Source organism: Leuciscus leuciscus (assembly GCF_965113295.1).
Source record: "Leuciscus leuciscus genome assembly, chromosome: 8".
Taxonomy (NCBI): Eukaryota; Metazoa; Chordata; class Actinopteri; order Cypriniformes; family Leuciscidae; genus Leuciscus; species Leuciscus leuciscus.
The window spans coordinates 20,793,019-20,812,728 of NC_138732.1; the positions used below are offsets into that span (position 1 = coordinate 20,793,019).

Here is a 19,710-nt window from a genome sequence, read left to right on the forward strand (position 1 = left end):
CTACGATTGACGTCAGTAAAGAAAAAAAAGAAAAAACGACCCGCCTGGGGGGAAATAGCTTTAACCTTAAAAGGCTTGAATTTCCGCCTGAGTTTAGTATTCACGTCCTGTCAACCAGCCACTCATTCTTCTAGATTAGATTACACAGGGCATCGTCTCGTCTGGGTTTTCAGTTCATCGTCTCAAGAGAGGGTAACTACCTTTTTAACCTTTATTCTTTATAATATGTCATTCTTAATCTTCACATATGTCACGTAGGGAGTATTCGTGAAGTAAAAGATCTGAATTATGTTTTCTGTCAAGTGTTGAGAGCCTCTTTAACAGTAAAGCGGAAATCCCATATGTTTATCATTGCATTATCCTCGTGTAGAAATGGCGCGCGATGTTTAATGCATTCTTCTATATTATTATTTGTATTTATTTAAACTAGCATAATACATTTCAAACAATCCGAGAAAATTATATATTTGTTATCGTATCACCAAAACGTATTATATTGGTCTAATAATGTTAAAAATATACGTTCATGTATATTTCTTTCCAAATTACATCTACGTTATTAACTTATACTGTCTTGCGACACTATGATAGTTTCCATCATGTAGGCAGTCATTGCACGTTTCTTTATTTTTCCAGGTACAGTTTTACTTCATTTAAACATGTTTTAAATAAAACCTCTTCGATCAGTTTTAATAAATCATCCCAAACTGAATGCATCAGTACACATGACATGTATATGTAACTCATGTCCTGTGGGTCTAAAACTATAGTAGGCTATTATTAATGGGATGCTGTGCTGTAGTGTAAGTTAGTTTCATTAAGTCGTGATGAAATTCCATTACTGTAAATATAGGTGTCATACAGGTGCTGCTGGTCTATTCCATTTGAAAAGTAAACGATACTCCTCCAGTAGCCTAATTGTGCAGTATTAGACTTCATGCATGTAAGTTAAATCACTGGCTTTATCTTTAAATCAGTGTTTTAAATTTGAATGCTTAAATAAATAAATAATTAAGGCCAAGTGAAATGGCCACTTTGCTTCAAAAACCTGGGCTGCTGTCAGACATCATCTTGAAATATATTAATCTGATTCTAAGACCAGCAAACTCATCAGTAGGGTGAAGCAGGTGCCAGGATAGTCAGATTATAGACAGTGGACCTGTGAATTCACCTTGTCCAAACCTGTTTAAGTTGCCTGCTTATTACTTGGAATTAGTTATTTGTTTAATTGCTTAAGGTAGAGGAATGTCTAGGACAGGGCAGTGCATTATGTGACGTTACTGATAATCATTGCAATTTAACAACCATTTTCATGGGCTAGCTAGATTTATAGTTTGCTTTGTTCATAAGTTTTTTGTGTGTGTTAGTGGTTTATGTAAAAACCCTGGAAGGAAGTTCAATGATTTCCGTGTAGTGACGTCGTGGAGTTATCAAAAAGAGGTGTCCTTAGCAGTAGACCGAAAGAGTTTAATCTGAAAAAAAAAAGTATGTGAGTATATGCTTTGATCACAAAAGAAAATGTGGTAAGAATGCTTAAAGATTATTGTTAAAAGTTTTTAACTGTTAAATAGTCATGTAAGCAGGTGCAGGTTTACTTCTAGTGTTCTATAGACAGGACCTGATCAAAGATGCATGACTACTCAAAGCTGCTGGTCAGAAACCCACACAAGAAGACCTTCACTGCATGTGCTCTATTTCCTTATGAAAGTGTGCAACGCTTTGGACTGCCACTGCTTATCATCAGTCGCTACTATTTGTCATATGTAAACACAGTATTCAAATAGCATTTTAAAATATTCACCAATCTGCATTCAGAGGGTGAGTTACCTCCCTATTCTTTTTTTCTTTTTCTTTTTTAAAAATGTTTCCTATCATTTTTTATTTCTTTGACTTCCGCCATGATACTATTCCCATTTCACCCAGTCTGCTCTTTTCATCTAGCCAGTAAATTGTGACTAATCAGTTTGGTCTTGCCTGAAAATAGTTTCCGGCCACACCAATTTCAATGCTTTAAAGCTGTTGTACTTTAGGAATTATGGCTCAATAATGAAATGGCAATATAAACCTCTTAGATCTTAATCTTATTAATGATGGATCGAACTGCCCTGTGGTGAAATGGGTTGTTCATAAAGTGCTCTGTCTGTGTATACGGGTGTGGTGTGAAGCAGACACCCTAATATTTATGCCCTTTACATGCAATGACTTGGTTAAAAGGCGTTCACACCAAGGACAAAAACTATAAAGTTTTAATAATCATTCTAATTCAATGAAAATAGAGAATTCCACACCACACCTATAATGATAACCATATAGTTTGAATCACTTTCAGAACAATATTTTTCCCCAGCTAATGAATGATAAAAACATTGACATGATAATATGGTTATCATTATAGGTATTGTTATTGCCAATAATAGCCAAAAATAGCCCTAATTAGCAAAAAAGACAGTATTTACTGAAAAAATACTTTTTTTGTATTGTGTGTGTGTGTATATATATACTTATATTGTTTCTCTTCTCCTTTAGTGCCTTCAGCTTTATTATCTCAGTCTTCTCAAAGTTATCCATCATGATTGAGAATAAACTGGCCTCCTTTGGGAAGAAGCTGCTTAGGCGCCGCATGCTGGACACCTCTCAGGACGGAACCCGCTTTGCTCGCTGTCTCACCACTCTGGACCTCATAGCCCTCGGTGTGGGGGCGACACTGGGTGCAGGTGTATACGTCCTGGCTGGGCAAGTGGCCAGAGAGAAGGCCGGACCTGCAATCGTGCTGTCTTTCCTTATTGCAGCCTTGTCCTCTGTCCTCGCTGGCTTGTGCTATGCTGAATTTGGTGCACGTGTTCCCAAGACGGGATCCGCTTACCTGTACAGCTACGTGACAGTTGGGGAAATATGGGCCTTCATCACAGGATGGAACCTCATTCTGTCGTATGTGATTGGTGAGCGTTTTGACTAAAATTACTTTTTCCCTTTTTGAATTCAAATATGACAATTAATTGTCATCTCCCAAGAGTTTATTCTGAATGCAAGCTCAAGAGTTTGACCAATTATATGCGATTACGAATGAGCTGAAGTGGTTTTGAAACTGCATGAAGTGTTTACTTCACTTGAGTGAAGGACTCTAGAGCAGGTGCTTAAGTTTAACTTAACAAGTGGACGTTCTGAAGTCTTTTGCATTTACATATGTCCTCCTCTCTTTGTCACAGGCACAGCTAGTGTGGCACGAGCTTGGAGCTCAACTTTCGACCATCTAGTGCAGAAAAAGATCTCTGTTTTCTTCAATGGCTCCATGTCATTTCCAGACACTGGAAATGTGTTAGCGGAATATCCAGATCTGTTTGCCCTCATCCTGGTCTTGTTGCTCACTGGTAAGAAACTTTTTTCTGACTACTTTTTCTGTCCAACACGATGGTGCCTAGTTGATTCTTAGTTGACTCAAAGTGTTGTTCAAAGTCAAGACTTCCATTATTCCATTAACCCAGTGGATCTTTGTTCCAGAATTAATCTTCTGGACTTCACTTCTTATCCAACACCTGATTTTCATTGGTTCTACTACACAAGCTACACTGAAGGAATTAAATCATTTTAAATGATCCGCTTCACCAATATATGTTAGTCATAGGACTGTTGCTCACTCTTTCTTTTCAACATTGCCATGCAAAAGACCATAATGGTGTGAATTCGCTGCCTCTCACCTCCCACACTACAGGATTATTGGCATTTGGAGTGAGTGAGTCTGCATTTGTCAACAAGATCTTCACAGGAATCAACCTGGTGGTTCTGACATTTGTCATCATATCAGGCTTTGTGAAAGGCGACACTGCCAACTGGAACCTCACTGTGGAGGACTACCTTAATGGCACCAACAAATCTGAAGCACAGTAAGTCACACTTCCTCAACTTTTATATGTTGGCAAAGCAATAGTAATCTGGAAAGTACAGTTTCGAGCATAATTCAAACTTGATCAGTTTGTTCATATTTACTGAATACAGATATACAACTAATTTACAAGAAAGATAAAATTAATAAATCAGATAAAAATGACAATGATAATGAAAGGGTAGTAAACAAAACAAAAATACTTAAAAACATTTTATATACTGTGCGTATAAATAAATGTATATAAAAATGTATATATGCATTATGTTGTCTGTAAACTAAAGTTGAAATATCTTTCATGTCTTAGCAACATTGAAAAAGAATTTGGCTCAGGTGGCTTTGCACCGTTTGGCTTTACCGGAGTCCTTTCTGGCGCTGCTACATGCTTCTATGCATTTGTGGGCTTTGACTGCATTGCAACCACAAGTAAGTTGTGCAAATTTCTCGTGTAAAACCAGAATGTCCTACTTTTAAAACCAAACTCACCCCAGCCTTGTTGATGTTGTTGTTGTCGTAGGTGAAGAGGCCAAAAACCCCATGCGTTCCATCCCGATCGGCATAGTGGCCTCTCTGCTCATCTGCTTTTTTGCCTACTTCGGAGTGTCTGCAGCACTCACACTCATGATACCCTATTACAAGCTGGACGTTCTGAGTCCACTTCCTGAGGCCTTTGATTATGTGCACTGGCAGCCTGCTCGCTATATTGTGGCTGTGGGGTCTCTGTGTGCCCTTTCCACCAGGTACATTTATGAAGCTGTAATTACATTACTGACATAGACATAAAGTCATCATGAAACAACTAATGCCTTTCTGACTGTTTTTTTTTTTTTTTTTTGGTGGGGATGTTCTTTAGCTTATTGGGCTCCATGTTCCCTATGCCCCGTGTGATTTATGCCATGGCTGAGGACGGTCTGCTCTTTCGCTCCCTCTCCCGCATGCACAAGAAAACCAAGACACCCGTGCTGGCAACCATTGTGTCTGGCATTGTAGCAGGTAAAACTGCATTCTTATTCATATAATGTCTGTCAATAGATAACTCTTTTGACTAACTCCTATAATCTCCTTTATTTCCTCCCTGTAGCCCTGATGGCCTTCCTGTTTGATCTCGCTGCCTTGGTAGACTTGATGTCAATTGGGACCTTGCTGGCATACACTCTGGTCGCTGTCTGTGTACTCATTCTCCGGTGAGTATATACTTAAATTACCATTTAAAAGTGAAAGAAATATGGATACTATTAACGTTCAATTCATCAGATGTTCCTGAAAAAATGTTTCATGGTTTCCACAAAAATATTAAAGGGATAGTTCACCCAAAAATGAAAATTCTGTCATCATTTACTCACCCTCAAGTTGTTTCAAACCTGTATGAATTTCTTTTTTCTGCTGAACACAAAAGAAGAAATTTTGAAAAATGTCAGTAACCAAACAGTTGATGGACCCCAATGACTTCCATAGTAGGAAAAAAAATACTATGGAAGTCAATGGGGTCCATCAACTGTTTGGTTACAGACATTTTTCAAAATTTCTTCTTTTGTGTTCAGCAGAAAAAAGAAATTCATACAGGTTTGAAACAACTTGAGGGTGAGTAAATGATGACAGAATTTTCATTTTTGGGTGAACTATCCCTTTAAGCAACACAGCTGTTTTCAACATTGATAATATTAATAAATGTTTCTTGATCACCAAATCAGCATATATTGATTTCTGAAGGATCATGTGACACTGGAGTAATGATGCTGAACATTCATATTTGCCATCATCACAGGAATAAATTACATTTAAAAATAGATTCAAATAGAAAAGTTATTTTAAGTTGTAATAATATTTCACAATATTTCTGTTTTACTGTATTTTTAATCAAATAAATGCAGCCTGGGTGAGCCTGGATTAAGATACTTTTTAAAAAATGTGTCTAATTTATTTATTTATTTTTAAATCTGCAGGTACCAACCAGGCAGCCTTAGCTCCAGGGCTGTGGATGAGAAGCCAATGGAACTACAGAGGCTGGAGGCTAAAGGAGCCATGGCAGATGTGGATAGTGGGGATGAGTACGGCCAGGAGCTGGAAACAACGCCCCTTAAAGAGAGGTTTTCCTTCAGGATGCTGGTGCAACCTATCCATGACGTCCCCACCAAGAATTCGGGCATCATTGTTTACGTTGCCACTGGCACCATATGTAAGCATTTCCTTTGGTCCCGCTTATGATACCGTTTTTGCTGCAACATGTAACTGTAAAGTTAAGCCCAGGGAAATGTTAAATAATACTTTTGTTGTTCATAAAGTGAACAGGCAGATAACCACCTTCTCTCTTACTCTTCAGCTGTGCTGTTCACTATACTGTGTGTGGTGCTATCAGTGCACATTCAGCAGGTGGGGATGGGCAACCCTGTTTATATCACTTTGGTTGTTCTCCTGTCTGTTCTGTCTGCTGTCTGCATCGTCATCATCTGGCGACAGCCCCAGAGTAAAGAGGTTATCAGTTTCAAGGTACAGAGACTTACATTAACAAAGCTGCGTTATTACCCTTGTGCTTGAAAAATAGAGTGTCAGATGTTTAGGTACTTATAATACTCCTCTGTCTACATTTCGTAGGTGCCTTTGCTCCCCATTCTGCCTTTGGTCAGTATCTTTGTAAACATTTACCTTATGATGCAGTTAAATGGACCTACATGGGCTCGTTTCGCAGTATGGATGGTTTTTGGTGAGTTATGGCATATCAAATCGTTGACTTGGATAATTGATGTAATTGTGTGTTAAATGTGCACTACCATTCAAAAGTGTGGAGTCAGTAAGAATGAAAGGAATACTTTTATTCAGGATGGATGCATTCAATTAATCAAAAGTGACAGTGGAGACATTTATAAACGAAACAAAATAAGTATTTTTCAAATAAATGCTGTTCTTTTGAACTTTCTATTCATCAAATCCTGAAAAAAACCTGTTCACGGTTTCCACAAAAATATTAAGCAGCTCTACTGTTGTTTTAAATTGTAATGTGTTCAGTATTACTATTTCTTAATAAATAATTGCAGTCTTGTTGAGCGTTAGAGACTTCTCTCAAAAACTTAAAAATCTTACCGACCCCAAAATTTTGAATGGTATTGTAATTAAACACTAATATCGATATTTTGCCAGTTTTTCATTCAAAGTTTGACTTCATTACATGTCTCTTTTAGGTTTTATTATTTATTTTGCGTATGGAATAAGGAACAGCTCTGAGGGTAAAAAAATTGAGCCCATTTTTCAAGGAAAGAAGCCAATCTACCTGTCTGAAGATGACCGTGAACATGAGGGGCCCACTCCTTAAGAAGAGCAAACTAGTTTGGTATGGCAGCTGCGTAACAACCAGTTTTGTAAAATGCAGTCACTTTCATTTTTGCACCATATAATTTTTCTGAAGTATGCATCGAAAAGCGACCAATTTTATTCAGTAGGTAAACTGTATTTCCTACTAATAGTTTACCTTGTGTCAGTGCATAATGGTACTGTGACAGTGTTACTTATGTATGTCTAGACTTCATTATGACAAGACTATGGTCTAGTCCTACATGTACTTTGTATGCACATGTTTTTTTTTCTGGTACCAGTTAAGAGATGGACCAGAACTGTTACATTTGTGAACTGGGTGGGTGTCTCTGCCTGTGGGTGTTCTCTGGTCATAGGGTGACTCATCTCGTTCATAATTAATAGGTTATTCAAAGACTTTGTTCAGACAGGCAGCAAATATCTCATTGGGCGTATCCAACTGAAGTTTTTTTGTAATTCATGATGCAACGTTTTAACTTCCTTCATGTCCAAATTCACTCATTTTCTCTTATAGCACACTGACATTCACTAGTGAATGTGACTAATTGCACAATGATGTTCTCTAATGTGCCTCATGAGTTCAGCACTGTGGCAAGATGGCAAAATTGAAACTGGTCTGTCCTCTCTTTCCACCCCAACAGGTGTTGTATGAGTCTGTTTTCATTATGCTGGCGTTTACATCATTACTATAGCAACCAATGTAGGTATTTACTAGCCTATCTACTGTAAGTAAACGGATCAGAATTCATCCCTTGCAAAATCACAGTGAGCACACTCAGTCCTAAATTCACATTTAAAGACGACTCGGATTTGTGTAAACAGAACCAAAATATGTTTACTGGACCAGAGATAATTGGGAAAGTGTAATATATTTAGTAAAATATTATGTGCTTTATTGTTTTGAACTCAAAACGTCCTTGTAGTACTTACATTTATAAACTACATGAAAAATATTGGATTTTATCAGTAGATTTCTATATGTAAAAGTATATTCTTGTACATTTTGTAACTTTATTGATGTATTTATGTACCAGTAGGAGGAACATTTATTTATTGTACTGTAATGTTTGTCTCTATTGAGCTGTACATATTTGGGATGTAAAATAGGAAAACCTCATTGTCTTAAATGTGCTTAATAGCAAAATCAGACATTACATAATTGTCTTATTTTCTAAAATAGTCTTTTGTTTTTTACTTGTGTGACAAAATTTGTAATTTTTCACATTGAGCGTCAGCCTCTAAGTGCTCTTATTTGTCATGCAGATTTTTGCCATTGTAGTTATCTTCTTAAGATAACATTGTTTATGCTGTTTTCATGTTTTTTGTAAAAACATTGCAATGTAAATGCTTTTTTTCTTAAAGGAAAAGTAGGTCTGAAAGTGGAGGTTATGGAGCTTTGGGAATTTAGTGGCTTTTTCATTTGTTGCTGTGATGCTGTATATTTTATTGACATGGACAGAATAGTATATGGTTCTTTACACTACACAGTTGTTTGTACAGTATATTTTTCAAAAGTTATTACAATTTGCTGCAAATATTGTGACTTTAAAGCCTGTTTTACAGTTCACAATGCTGCTGTGTATTTGAGCTGGGACTGTTTCCTCCAGTTTATTATAAAATCATGTTACTTGTTAGTACTAGTTATGATGAGTCAGTTGTATTACCTTTGAACAGACACTGCCTTCTCTTATAATAGACCCTTATGGGTATTATTGTAGATTTCCTCAGAAGTAATGGTTTTACATGGCTCAGTGTTGTGACTAGCTGTTTCTCACTCTTTCAAAGCTGTTTTACATCAAATTTACATCATGACTGAATAGCTGTATTGTATCGCTACTGTAACTTAAAAGATACCACTGTTTACTGTATTGTAAGACTTGTGGTTTCATATCCATGTACATACTTTCTCTCTAAAGCTGAAGTGTGAAGTTTCTGTGCCACTAATGCCAGCAAATGAAATTTCAAAAATAGTTACTGTTTTCAAACATGTTTCCAGAACGCACCACCGTCTGCCATTGGTCAAAAGTAGCAGACGCAAAGTATCCGTCGTTACCAACACAATTCAACGGAACTTGCGACCATGCTTTTGGGAAACGCACCCTGGTTGGGATGCTTAAACAGAGGAATGTTTTGATGGCTACATAGATCTGCAGTATTTACACTTTTTGGGTACATAGGAAAACAAATCCTTACTTTAAATTATCTCTGCATATTAGGACGAGAAAGTATTTTGACGCTGAAAAAAATGACACACTTCAGCTTGAATTATTCCAATGTAAAAAGCCTATTCAATGTGCCTTTATTATGTGCTATGCTGTCATCAAATAAATATATGAAGTATTGTCATTCAGTTGCTTTCTTTTAAAAATGAAGATTGCAGAATAGAGTGTCTATCTGTGAAAACAATTAAATTCTATAAGGAATTTCATATAGAAGATAAAGTCAGTATTCATGCCAAATGTTGAGTTTGCTTACATAATGTTTAACATAATGGCATAAGAGAACGTTTAAACACATTTAAAATCAAAGACAAGCAAAAGATGAAAAGCTCATTTAGATACAAAAAAGAGAGAGAGAACACCCCACATTCCATCACACAGCATGTGAAATGACTGCCATTCTGCAAGGTGCGAACAAAATGGAGAGCTGCATTAAAACTACAATTCCCAGAAAGCCTTGTGCTCCGTTTCCTGCATATATGGCCAGCTGACTTCCGGTGTCTTTAAATTCTCAACCATTAATCTGATCGAACGCTGCGAGTGATTTTGGCTACATCTAATCTGATTATAACGATGGATATACCCATCAGTTAATATATCACGAAAGCACTGGACCGTCAAACGACCGCGCCTGATTTGATAGGCGTCTGTAACTCGATCAAAGCGGTCGTTTTAGTTCCTCTTTATTTTGCCGCAGTCAAAATTATTCCAGCTCAAGGCCAGCGGTCGCGCGCACTTTCTCTGCTCATACAACCTTTCACATCTCTCGCATCATAATCGAGACATCTCTCTTCTTTAATGGTTCGTGTATCATCGTTTTGATGTGTCTTTGATTTTGGACTATATCTTTTTCCTGATCAGCAATCGAGCTCATCCTGGTTTGATGTCTGATTCACAGGCAGGTCTGGATTCCTAACACGGATTCAAGCACTCAAGCTGATATATAATGCTGATCCAGTAATACAAACAACAGTTTGGCTTCACGTCAAGTAGAGCAAAGGTATGTGACGTTTGTTTTTGTTGCATTTCCCTATACATCTCCGCTGTTAAACGTCTCTGTTTATAAGCCATATGCACTGTATTGTTTATATATGGCTGCATATTGTTTAGGTGATTCATTAATCAGTATATCGGATCACTTAAGTTAGAGTTACTACCTAGCAGTTAACTTTCTCGCTAAACATTCACCAGGATCTCGTGAATAAGTGTTTGTCAAGTGTTTGTAATGTCTTGTCATCTCACCTGTATGTTGTAAGACTTTGCAGTTTTTCTTAATAAAGTATGTCACTTAGGATAGTAATTAGTTATCTCGTGTTAATGCTGGTTTGACCACTGGACTGTGTATAGTAAACAAATCTGTGTGGCATGTTGTGAATAATTGACTTGGTGTTAGGCTGTGCAAGGCAGTGAAAGGCCTGAGGGAGAAGACACATACTGAGTCTTTGTGCCAGGGGTTGTGCTGCCCTCTCACTGCTGGTCAACCATCGATTCCTGGCTGCCCTCCACCTCTGATCACAGCCATGACCTCTCAGAGAGACCCTGACACAGTGAGTATATCAGGCCAGATCTCTCTTTACATCATGCACCATTACACAATATCAATATGATGAGCATCAGGTGTCATTTTTAGAATGCGTTCAAATCTTAAAGGTGCAGAGTTCACTGAAATATGTACATTTTTGTCATCTGCTTTTACCTTTTTGCTCCACAGAACTGATTTATATTTTCATTATTTTGTCTGTTAAATGCAATAAAAGTTACTTAGCACAGTGTTCATGCTGCTCCTTTCCATGCTATGAAAGTGCATGGGGTGACCATGGCTGTCAAGTTATAAGACGGGGGAAACGATGATTCATTAACTATTTTTCAAAACTTCTGAAGTCTTTGATGGCTTTATCTGATGAATAGACTAAACTTTGCATCATTATTCACAAAAATCTACATGCGTCTTGCATGTTTTATGCAAACCAAGGGCAAACAGATGATGACCGTTTTCATTGTAAACTGTTCCTTTTATCCGCATTTGTGGGGAGACGTCATTGCATTTCTGTCTGTGAAATAATTTATTAGTATAAGCCTAAAAATGTTATATTAAAAAAAAGTTAGTGTTATTGTAATCCACTAAATTACTATTGTAAACTTAATTTTTGTTTATTGAAAATGACAAAAGCACATAAATTAAACTACAAAATAAAAAAATAAATACTGTAATGGAATATAAATAATAGAGAAGTTGTGAATTTGAAATGTACAAACTAAATGAATCTTGTATGTTACAGTCTCAGTCTAACTGTTGCTTTGAGATTACTTGAGAACCTGTTTGTTTCTGGGATATGTTGTTTTACTGCCATTATTTGGGGATGGGGCAAATGGTGATGCCTTTAAGCTCTTGATTTGAAAGTGACATGATGTGTAGCCAAGTATGGTGTCCCATACTCGGAATTTTGGGATGAAAGCAACATGATTGAAGTTATTGCAGACAAATATATAAGCCGTGAGATTATAGAGGTGTTTGCGTACTGTTTCTGGGGCATTTAGGCAGATTTGGTGTTTTGTATTTGTCAAGGCTTTAAGAACTGGGGCAGCAGGGAGTGCTTATTTGTTTGTTATGCTCTCGTCTATATTATCCGTCACAGATTTGCTGATAACACCCTAAATCCACCGGAGCAGGCTGGAGAAGGGCTTTCTGCGCCTTTATCGGGGGTTTGTAAACAGTCTGTTATCATGACGTCATGCATCATGCTTTGACCTCTTTTGTTCTCACTGCTGGTCCCCATAGGTGAAAGCCGAATACTTTCAAGAGTGTCTGAATGGGGGTGGGGTGCCCTACATTGCAAATGCCCTCGGCACAGGAGCCTGATTTCACAGTAGGTTAGGTTAGGGCATTGGGGGGCCCTTAGTAAGGATTTAGCTGGCACGTGGTGCGAGAGGATGAACACATTTTTGGGGCTGGAAGAGGTTGTCCTTTTCCTGTCATGTTATTTGATTGCTTCCACTATCTGGGTCATGACCTGGGCTGCTGTCACGGTGGGGTGGAAGGAAAACTCGGGCCCCCCTATTGCGAGCTGGTGTTAATGTCACGAATATAGTATGTTTGACTCAAATTAAATAATAATAATAATATAAACCGATTTACTCAACTTGTACTCATGCATTTTCAGTTGAAACTTAGAGGAACTGAGTGTCGTCTTTCACTTCCACTTTCTCAGAAACATGTTGAAAGTTGTTCTGGTCCGCTGACTGGTTGCAGTGTCTCCATGAAGCTAGTTTTCCTTCGTTTTTGTGCTTTGTCGTATGTGGCTTTATACACAGCAGTGCCAGGGCCAACTGGCTCACCTTCTTAGCCCCCCCCCCCTTTCTTCATCTGATTCTGAACGAAAGCATTAATGCCCAGCCAAGCTCTGTACACTGAGTTTGGGTGATGTAATTTATTAAAAAAAAACATGAGGCGGCAGGGGGACGTTTAAACCCTGGAAGAAATAAACTGAACAAGGGACTCTTTGGAATCTCAAAGTTCCTGGTCTGATTTTAATTATGGGTTGATATAGTGGCACTCTGTGTCTTTTCTGTGCAGACATTGAGTCTTATGGTGCTTTTTATATTCAAAGAGGATGCTGCCAAATTTATTCAGTTCAATTCCTAAATTGAGCAGTGTGGCGAAATCACTATCTTGTGTTGGTTGATCAAGGTCATGTCATCATTGCAAGGCTAAACTTTTTTTTTCTTCTTTTTTTCTGGTGTATTGAATATTGTTGCAAACTGATTTAAAATTTAGCTGGCTAACATAGATTAGATTTATTTGTTATTTTAGTCTTTAAGCAATAATTAGAATGAGTTAAAAATGCTTAACAAATAAGTAAGGTTTGGATCTGTATGTTATTGTTTTCCAGCTAAATTATGTCTGAAATTATAGCTGTTGTATCTAGTATTGCTGGAATTTATTTAAAATTAATTACAATTATTATAGTACAATCATTATTATTTTTATTATTATAAAATAATAAGTAAATAATAGTAAAATAATTATATATATATATATATATATATATATATATATATATATATTTATTTATTTTTATTCTGAGAAATGTTTTAAATTATTTCTAAGGCTGGAGCCTTTGAACATGTTGGCACTAAAAATCAAATAATTCTTATGTTTTAGGCAGCATGATGGATCTCTTAAACGTATGAACATTGGCCTTTGTGGTGTTAATACTGATCGTAGAGGCATTGTCTGTCTGTTGCTTTTTAATAGGACTCATGCATGGGGCAAATTTATTGTGCTAATCCACCATGCTGCTCCCCTCATCCTGCAAGGGGTTATGCATGGGCCATGTAAATTTAATAACTCAGCCCAGGGTTGTCTGGGACACCTGGGGTTATCGCATTAGGGTGAAGGGGTTTCTAGGAAAGGGGGGGCTGGTATCACTACATGCAAACGAAAAGGCATTAGCACTTCCTCTCCGCCCTACCCTGTTTCCCCACTCACCAGACCATTTCACAGGAACCTTTAAAGAGGGGTAGCCACTAGTTTCACCCTTAAAGCTGAACATAAATCTAATTAGGAGGGAATGCTCATTTCTGCAAAGGACTCTCCAGGTCGTCTCATGTTTTGTGGGGTGAGCACATATTAAAGGGTCATTGAGGTCTATTTGGTGGAAATGTCACTGTGTATGAGTTATAGGGCACTGCTTCACAATTTAAAGATTTAATTAGTTTCCTCTCTCCTTTACGGATACAGGTGAATCTACGGCTGATCCTTGTAAGTGGGAAGACACAGGATTTCACTTTCTCTCCAAATGACTCTGCCACAGACATTGCCCGCCATGTTTTTGAAAACTGGCCAGCAGGTATGTTTTGAGTGTATATTTTAATTGTATTTGTAGCTAAAGTATTGTATTTGTGTTTAACACACTTTTTTGTGCACAGAAACTTTTTGTTAAACTCAATAATATATGTGGAACTGCTAAAACATCCACTGTAAAATGTTATTAACAATGTTAGGTTTTTTTGGTGAACAATGAAATGGCAGCACTAGCATTCAAAAGTTTAGGGTCCGTAAGATTTTTTTTGAAAGAAATTAATACATTTATTCAGAAAGGATGCATTATATTGATTAAGTGACTAAAGAGTTTTCTATTTCAAATAAATGCTGTTGTTTTGAACTTTCTATTCATTAAAGAATCTTTTCTCAAAAATATTAAACATAACTTATAACTGTTCTACATTGATGGTAAGAAGAAATGTTTCATGATCACCAAATCAGCATATAAGAATGATTTCTGAAGGATAATGTGACCGAAGACGGGAGTATTAATGCTGAAATTCAGCGTTGCCATCACAGATAAATGCAGCCTAGGTGAGCATAATAAAAACACAAACTTTTGAATGGTAGTGTCTGTCATAGATCTATATGGAATAAATAAATGGATTAGATACTTTTCTTATTGCTGGTTTACTTTCACTGGATATCATCTGTGACCACATGTGGTCCAACTTTGATCTTGACCATTTTTTTCATAGTGAAGCTTCATGCAAGCCTGTTTCAGTAGTGAATGTAATGACTTGCATTGCAGGCTGGGAGGAGGAGAGTGTGAGCAGCCCCAGCATCCTGAGGCTGATCTTCCAGGGCCGCTTCCTGCATGGCAATGTCACACTAGGAGGTGAGCACTAGACCTTGTCTGCGTGTCTGTCACAGTCAACGCTCTTTGACAGTCCTGTTGTTTCGCTCTCTTTGTCTGTCTCTACGTTATTGTGAGGACAGTGAAAGTGGATGTTAAAATATGCTGGAGGTCAGAAGCTGTTTGTACTGGGCAAAGATGCCAAGTTGTTTGCAGATATTCAGAATGCCACTTCTCTGTTGAATAGCTCTGAAGTTGCCCCCTGGCCGAACAACTGTCATGCACTTGGTTGCCAGAGAGACGCTGCCAGAGCCGAACTCCCATGGTAAGTCCTGATATATTCCTCTGGCAAGCTCCTACTGCTCTAAACACGGCTAAATGTCTTTGGCTTGCCTATCCACATCCACTTTTTTGTTTTAAGGACAAGGACACAGCAGTAATTGGAGGACTGATAGCAACTGGCTTAAATCTTCCAGACACATTATAATAATAAAGATGCAAACAGTCACATTAACACTGAACTTTATCCAGTCACACAATGCTGAGTCAAAACTGTAACGTAAGATCTGTAAAGTCTGTAACTTTCTTGGTACTTCCGGTTTAACCAGTTGTGCTGGCTTTATTGAAGCAAGCTTCTTGTTCACTATGACTTGTCATTATTATATTTGGAATGAGGAAGCAGGTTGCATGCTTTGATGTACTGATGATATAAAATGGAAACACTGGCTTCCGAGCAGAGGCTTGTTTTAGCCAGCACAATCCTGTCACACTGTCGCTTCACAATAGATAAAGTTAACTTGAACAAATGGCCCATTTGTAGCCCTCAGTCTTTGTGGTTTTAAATTCCCTCGATTCCATGCAAAGTCAACATGAAAAGATATATATTGATGAAGTCTCCAAGGCTATATTTATATGTTCCAAAACACAGCTAAAATTTAAATTAACTTTATGCATATTTTAAAATATAATTTATCAAAGCTAAATTTTTCTAGTCTTCAGTCACATGATCCTTCAGAAATAATTCTAATATGTTGTTCAAGAAATATTTCTAATTGTTATTATCAGTGTTTTATTTTTGTGGAAACCGTGATACAATTTTTTTATATTTTTTACAGGATTATTTGATTGAAAGTTCAAAAGAACAGCTTTTATTTGAAGTAGAATTTGAGGCTGATTATAAACTGGGTCTGGTTCGTATAGAACTCCCACTTTGATCCAATCCATTCCTGATGTATAAAATCAAGTCCTGTATTTTCATTTCTCATTGAATATTCTCTTTCCCTCTGAAATGCATTACATTACCGAAGCAACTCTGCTCTGAATGTGGTTTGTTGATTTTAATACCACCCTTCATTAATTATAGACTATACCTTGTCATTCAAGGAAGAAAATGGGCTATTTCCTCCTCTAAGTCATCATAGTGTCCTGCTTTTCCCTCGCATTCTTGTAACTGAAGAGTGTTTCAGAGGAGGACCTGTGATTTCTTTGATTTATTAGGTGTCAATGAATATTTGTTCTCTTCTCGTAGGCCAGAGGAACAGGGAGAAGACTACAGAGAGCAGCTGCTGTCTACTGCTGTAAAACCCAGACAAAGCTTTCCCCACCTCCTCCTGTCCTTCTGCTCCCCGCTCCTGTCTCTGCTCACCAACCCGTGGTGCATTCTGGATGATTACAGAACCGCTCCAGGGACAGTGCGACTAGGTTTTCGTTCAGTGTTTTTGTTCCTTATAGTAGCTGGAGACTCTCTTGTGCCAAGTTTATCAAATCTCATACGTTTGCCTTGGTTTGGTTTTCTCGTTTCGTTTGGTTGCCAAAATTGATTTTTGCTTGGTAAAGTGGCCATTTGTTTATAGGCCGCCTCCTCTGAAAATATTAAACTGTGCAAATATGACATACCTGAATCATTGAAAGGAAATTATGTAAACGGATGTGTGAACAGGTTTTCAGAGGGACGTCCTGTATTCGAGAGACCTCCTGTTCTCCCAACACCCAAGTGTCAGTTTTCACTTGGCATTACACGCCTGACTCAGATGAAGCTTAATATGCGTCATTATCACAGACTTTGGTTTGCACTTAACACGGATCCTTATCTGAAGTCACTGTGTGTGTTGTAGTCTTAATCCTCCTGCCTGCCTCAAACAGAAGGAGCTTACGGAGAGAGAGGTGTGATGACACAAGCTGTGGACCGAGGGAGTCTGCTATAGCGCTGGTGGATTTGACTGTGCCATGGCCACCTGCGTTTTTTGCCTTTGTCCTAGGACCAATCGAGAGTGGATCTCAAAGTCGCCAGACTCCTCTTACTACCTAGTTACGTCAACATCTGTGCATGACCCTAGTCTAGTGTTTCCTCGCCCTGGGTGTGTACCAGCCGCCTTTGAAAACCATTCACCCTGTGTCTACTTGAATAGAGTTTTTTTCTTTTCTTTTCCTCGTCTCCGCTGAAGAAGCATGTGTTTGATGTGAAGTGACACAAACTGTTCTTCTTGCCCAGTCAGGATATATCATCTGTATCCTGTCCCATGCTTGTCTAAAATGCGTCCTGAGGGACACAGTCCAGGTGCAAAGAATAAGGAAATCATCCGAAAGCCTCTGTCTGGAGCGAAGGGCTGGGCTGGTAAAAGCCCCCATTATAAGCGCTATGGATTCATGGACCCCCTGCTACGTTGTTGCATTAGAGGTAAAAATGTGCGTTGGGGATGGCCGGCCCTAATGGCCTCCCACTGGGCCAGAAGAAAGAAACAATTGAGTGTTTTATTTCCTAATGTTTGTAAGCCGTCTGTTTTGTTTGCCTTTTGATTGTGGGAAATTAATATTATTAATAATGGAGTAATAATTGGGACCTTTTTATCTTGTCCAAGTATGAGTTTTTATTAGTACACATCAGATGGCTGACTCGTGTTAATTGTGTGTGTGTGTGTGTGTGTGGGAGTGAGAGTGGATGAGGATTTTTTTGGAAAGATAGTGAGTTTGTTGTGGAAATGTCCACAGAGACGGTCTCCAATCTTCTTTTGTTTGGCCAATTACTGCAAGAGTGTTTTATCATTGTCACTGCTATGAAAATTAGCTACAAATTATTACATGTAAAAAAAATCCCTAAATCTTGTATTATAAATTAATAAAATCTTTCAAATAATACTGTGTCCCTGTGGATTTTAAAATGTTATTTATCCTTTTTTTATTTTTATCATATTTATTGATTTATCATCAACTAAAAATTATATCTCCCCAAGCCTTTACTGGCAAACACTGGCCAACAATGTTACAGTCATGCAGAAATCACGATATTACTAAATAACACATGACGTAAATCACAATGTGTATGTAACGGCAACACCGATTAATTACTGCTATTAACACTATTTCAGGAACTAAATCTTCTGGCACAGTATTGTATACAATATACATTATTATATACACTTTGGGTATAGTGATGCATTCTGTGAATAATAACACGTTAAATGTCATTCTCACGTCCTTTATAAATGAATCCGCTGCACCGTGTGTTTATGTTGTGCTGTGGTTCTGCCTCTAGATGGCGATGTGGTTCCGGTTCTCTGGGTGGTTCTGTTCCTCAATCCTCATGATTTTGGCCTGTCTGTCAGATCACGGTTTAATATTCGCTAGCTCTTATGTTGAGGCAATTAGCATTCTATTAAACATGTATTAAATAAACGAGCCAGCACAAACGCTGTTATATCCATGATAGGATTCACTCTGTAAAGTCAATATCGTCGCTTTGTTTATGACCATGAATTTCCACTGACCTTTCGACAGCAGGCCCAGTCGCGTGACCTATAACATTTCTTTCCTCTTTTTAATGATTGCAACGAGCCTTAATTTATTGTAGACCTTTTCTCGTTTAATAAAATTTTCCTTCTGTTTTTGAAAAGTCCTTTCATGACTTATTGTTGAGACATGTCCAGGTTTCCAGTTGACTTTGGCAGGGAACTGGAGGAAGAGGAATTGTCCAGATCGTGCACTGACTCCAGCACACACACACTTAATCGCTTTATAGTGAACTTCTAGTGGTGTTTCTTTTTGCACTGACTGGGCCACACAATTATAATAACGCTAAAGAGTTGCGAAAGACAGAATGAATTATATAAGCTAAATAGCCTATCTGTTGAATATATAAAATAATATAGGCTACATCCAATGTATCATACTTGTGTACACTAACGTTCAAAAGTTTGGGGTCGGTAAGATTTTTTTTTTAACGTTTCTGATGCTCACCAATTCTGCATTTGATAAAAAATACAGTTAAACCCTGAACTTGTGAACTATTAAGCTATTTAAATTTTAAAATAACTTCTTTTTTAAATATTTTTAAAATGTAATTTATTTCTTTGATGTCAAATCTGAATTTTCAGCATCATTAGCTACTCCAGTCTTCAGTGCAGAAATCAGCCTATGCTTAATTTGGTGCTCAAGAAACATTTCTTCTTGGTGTTGAAAGCAGTTATGCTGCATATTCACCCCAAAATTTAAAGTCTGTCTTTAATTACTCACTATCAATCTTACTGGCCCAAATCTTTGAACTGTAGTGTACATACTGTCATATTTATTTCCAAAAAAACAATCACAGGCCAAAAGGTAATGTATTACAGCATTTAATAGTTATGTTTATTGAATATAGGCCTATACTTGTATAGGCCTATTTGTGACTTGCTCTGCTTTAGTCAGT

The 19,710-nt window shown here is 37.6% G+C and overlaps 2 protein-coding genes across 2 annotated transcripts; both read left to right on the forward strand.

Annotated features, from left to right (window-relative positions):
* Positions 1-36: 36 nt before the first annotated feature.
* slc7a3b (solute carrier family 7 member 3b) lies at positions 37-9,532 on the forward strand. The gene is made up of 12 exons (XM_082178604.1): positions 37-192; positions 2,527-2,939; positions 3,207-3,368; positions 3,710-3,881; positions 4,188-4,306; positions 4,398-4,620; positions 4,734-4,873; positions 4,962-5,064; positions 5,824-6,056; positions 6,201-6,367; positions 6,473-6,581; positions 7,057-9,532. The coding sequence occupies exons 2-12, from the start codon at positions 2,570-2,572 to the stop codon at positions 7,185-7,187; spliced, it is 1,929 nt and encodes a 642-aa protein (XP_082034730.1). The 5' UTR covers positions 37-192; positions 2,527-2,569; the 3' UTR covers positions 7,188-9,532.
* Positions 9,533-9,903: 371 nt separating this feature from the next.
* Positions 9,904-18,159, forward strand: ubl3b (ubiquitin-like 3b). The gene is made up of 7 exons (XM_082178651.1): positions 9,904-10,206; positions 10,304-10,405; positions 10,799-10,952; positions 14,147-14,255; positions 14,982-15,068; positions 15,274-15,351; positions 16,555-18,159. The coding sequence occupies exons 3-7, from the start codon at positions 10,926-10,928 to the stop codon at positions 16,605-16,607; spliced, it is 354 nt and encodes a 117-aa protein (XP_082034777.1). The 5' UTR covers positions 9,904-10,206; positions 10,304-10,405; positions 10,799-10,925; the 3' UTR covers positions 16,608-18,159.
* Positions 18,160-19,710: the final 1,551 nt, after the last annotated feature.

Coding starts and splice junctions, on each gene's coding strand:
- ubl3b (XM_082178651.1), top strand. CDS start 10,926: ATGACCTCTCAGAGAGACCCTGACACA. Junction 15,069..15,273: donor TGGCAATGTCACACTAGGAG/GTGAGCACTAGA, acceptor TCTGTTGAATAG/CTCTGAAGTTGCCCCCTGGC. Junction 15,352..16,554: donor GCCAGAGCCGAACTCCCATG/GTAAGTCCTGAT, acceptor CTCTTCTCGTAG/GCCAGAGGAACAGGGAGAAG.
- slc7a3b (XM_082178604.1), top strand. CDS start 2,570: ATGATTGAGAATAAACTGGCCTCCTTTGGGAAGAAGCTGCTTAGGCGC. Junction 2,940..3,206: donor CATTCTGTCGTATGTGATTG/GTGAGCGTTTTG, acceptor TCTTTGTCACAG/GCACAGCTAGTGTGGCACGA. Junction 6,368..6,472: donor AAGAGGTTATCAGTTTCAAG/GTACAGAGACTT, acceptor TACATTTCGTAG/GTGCCTTTGCTCCCCATTCT.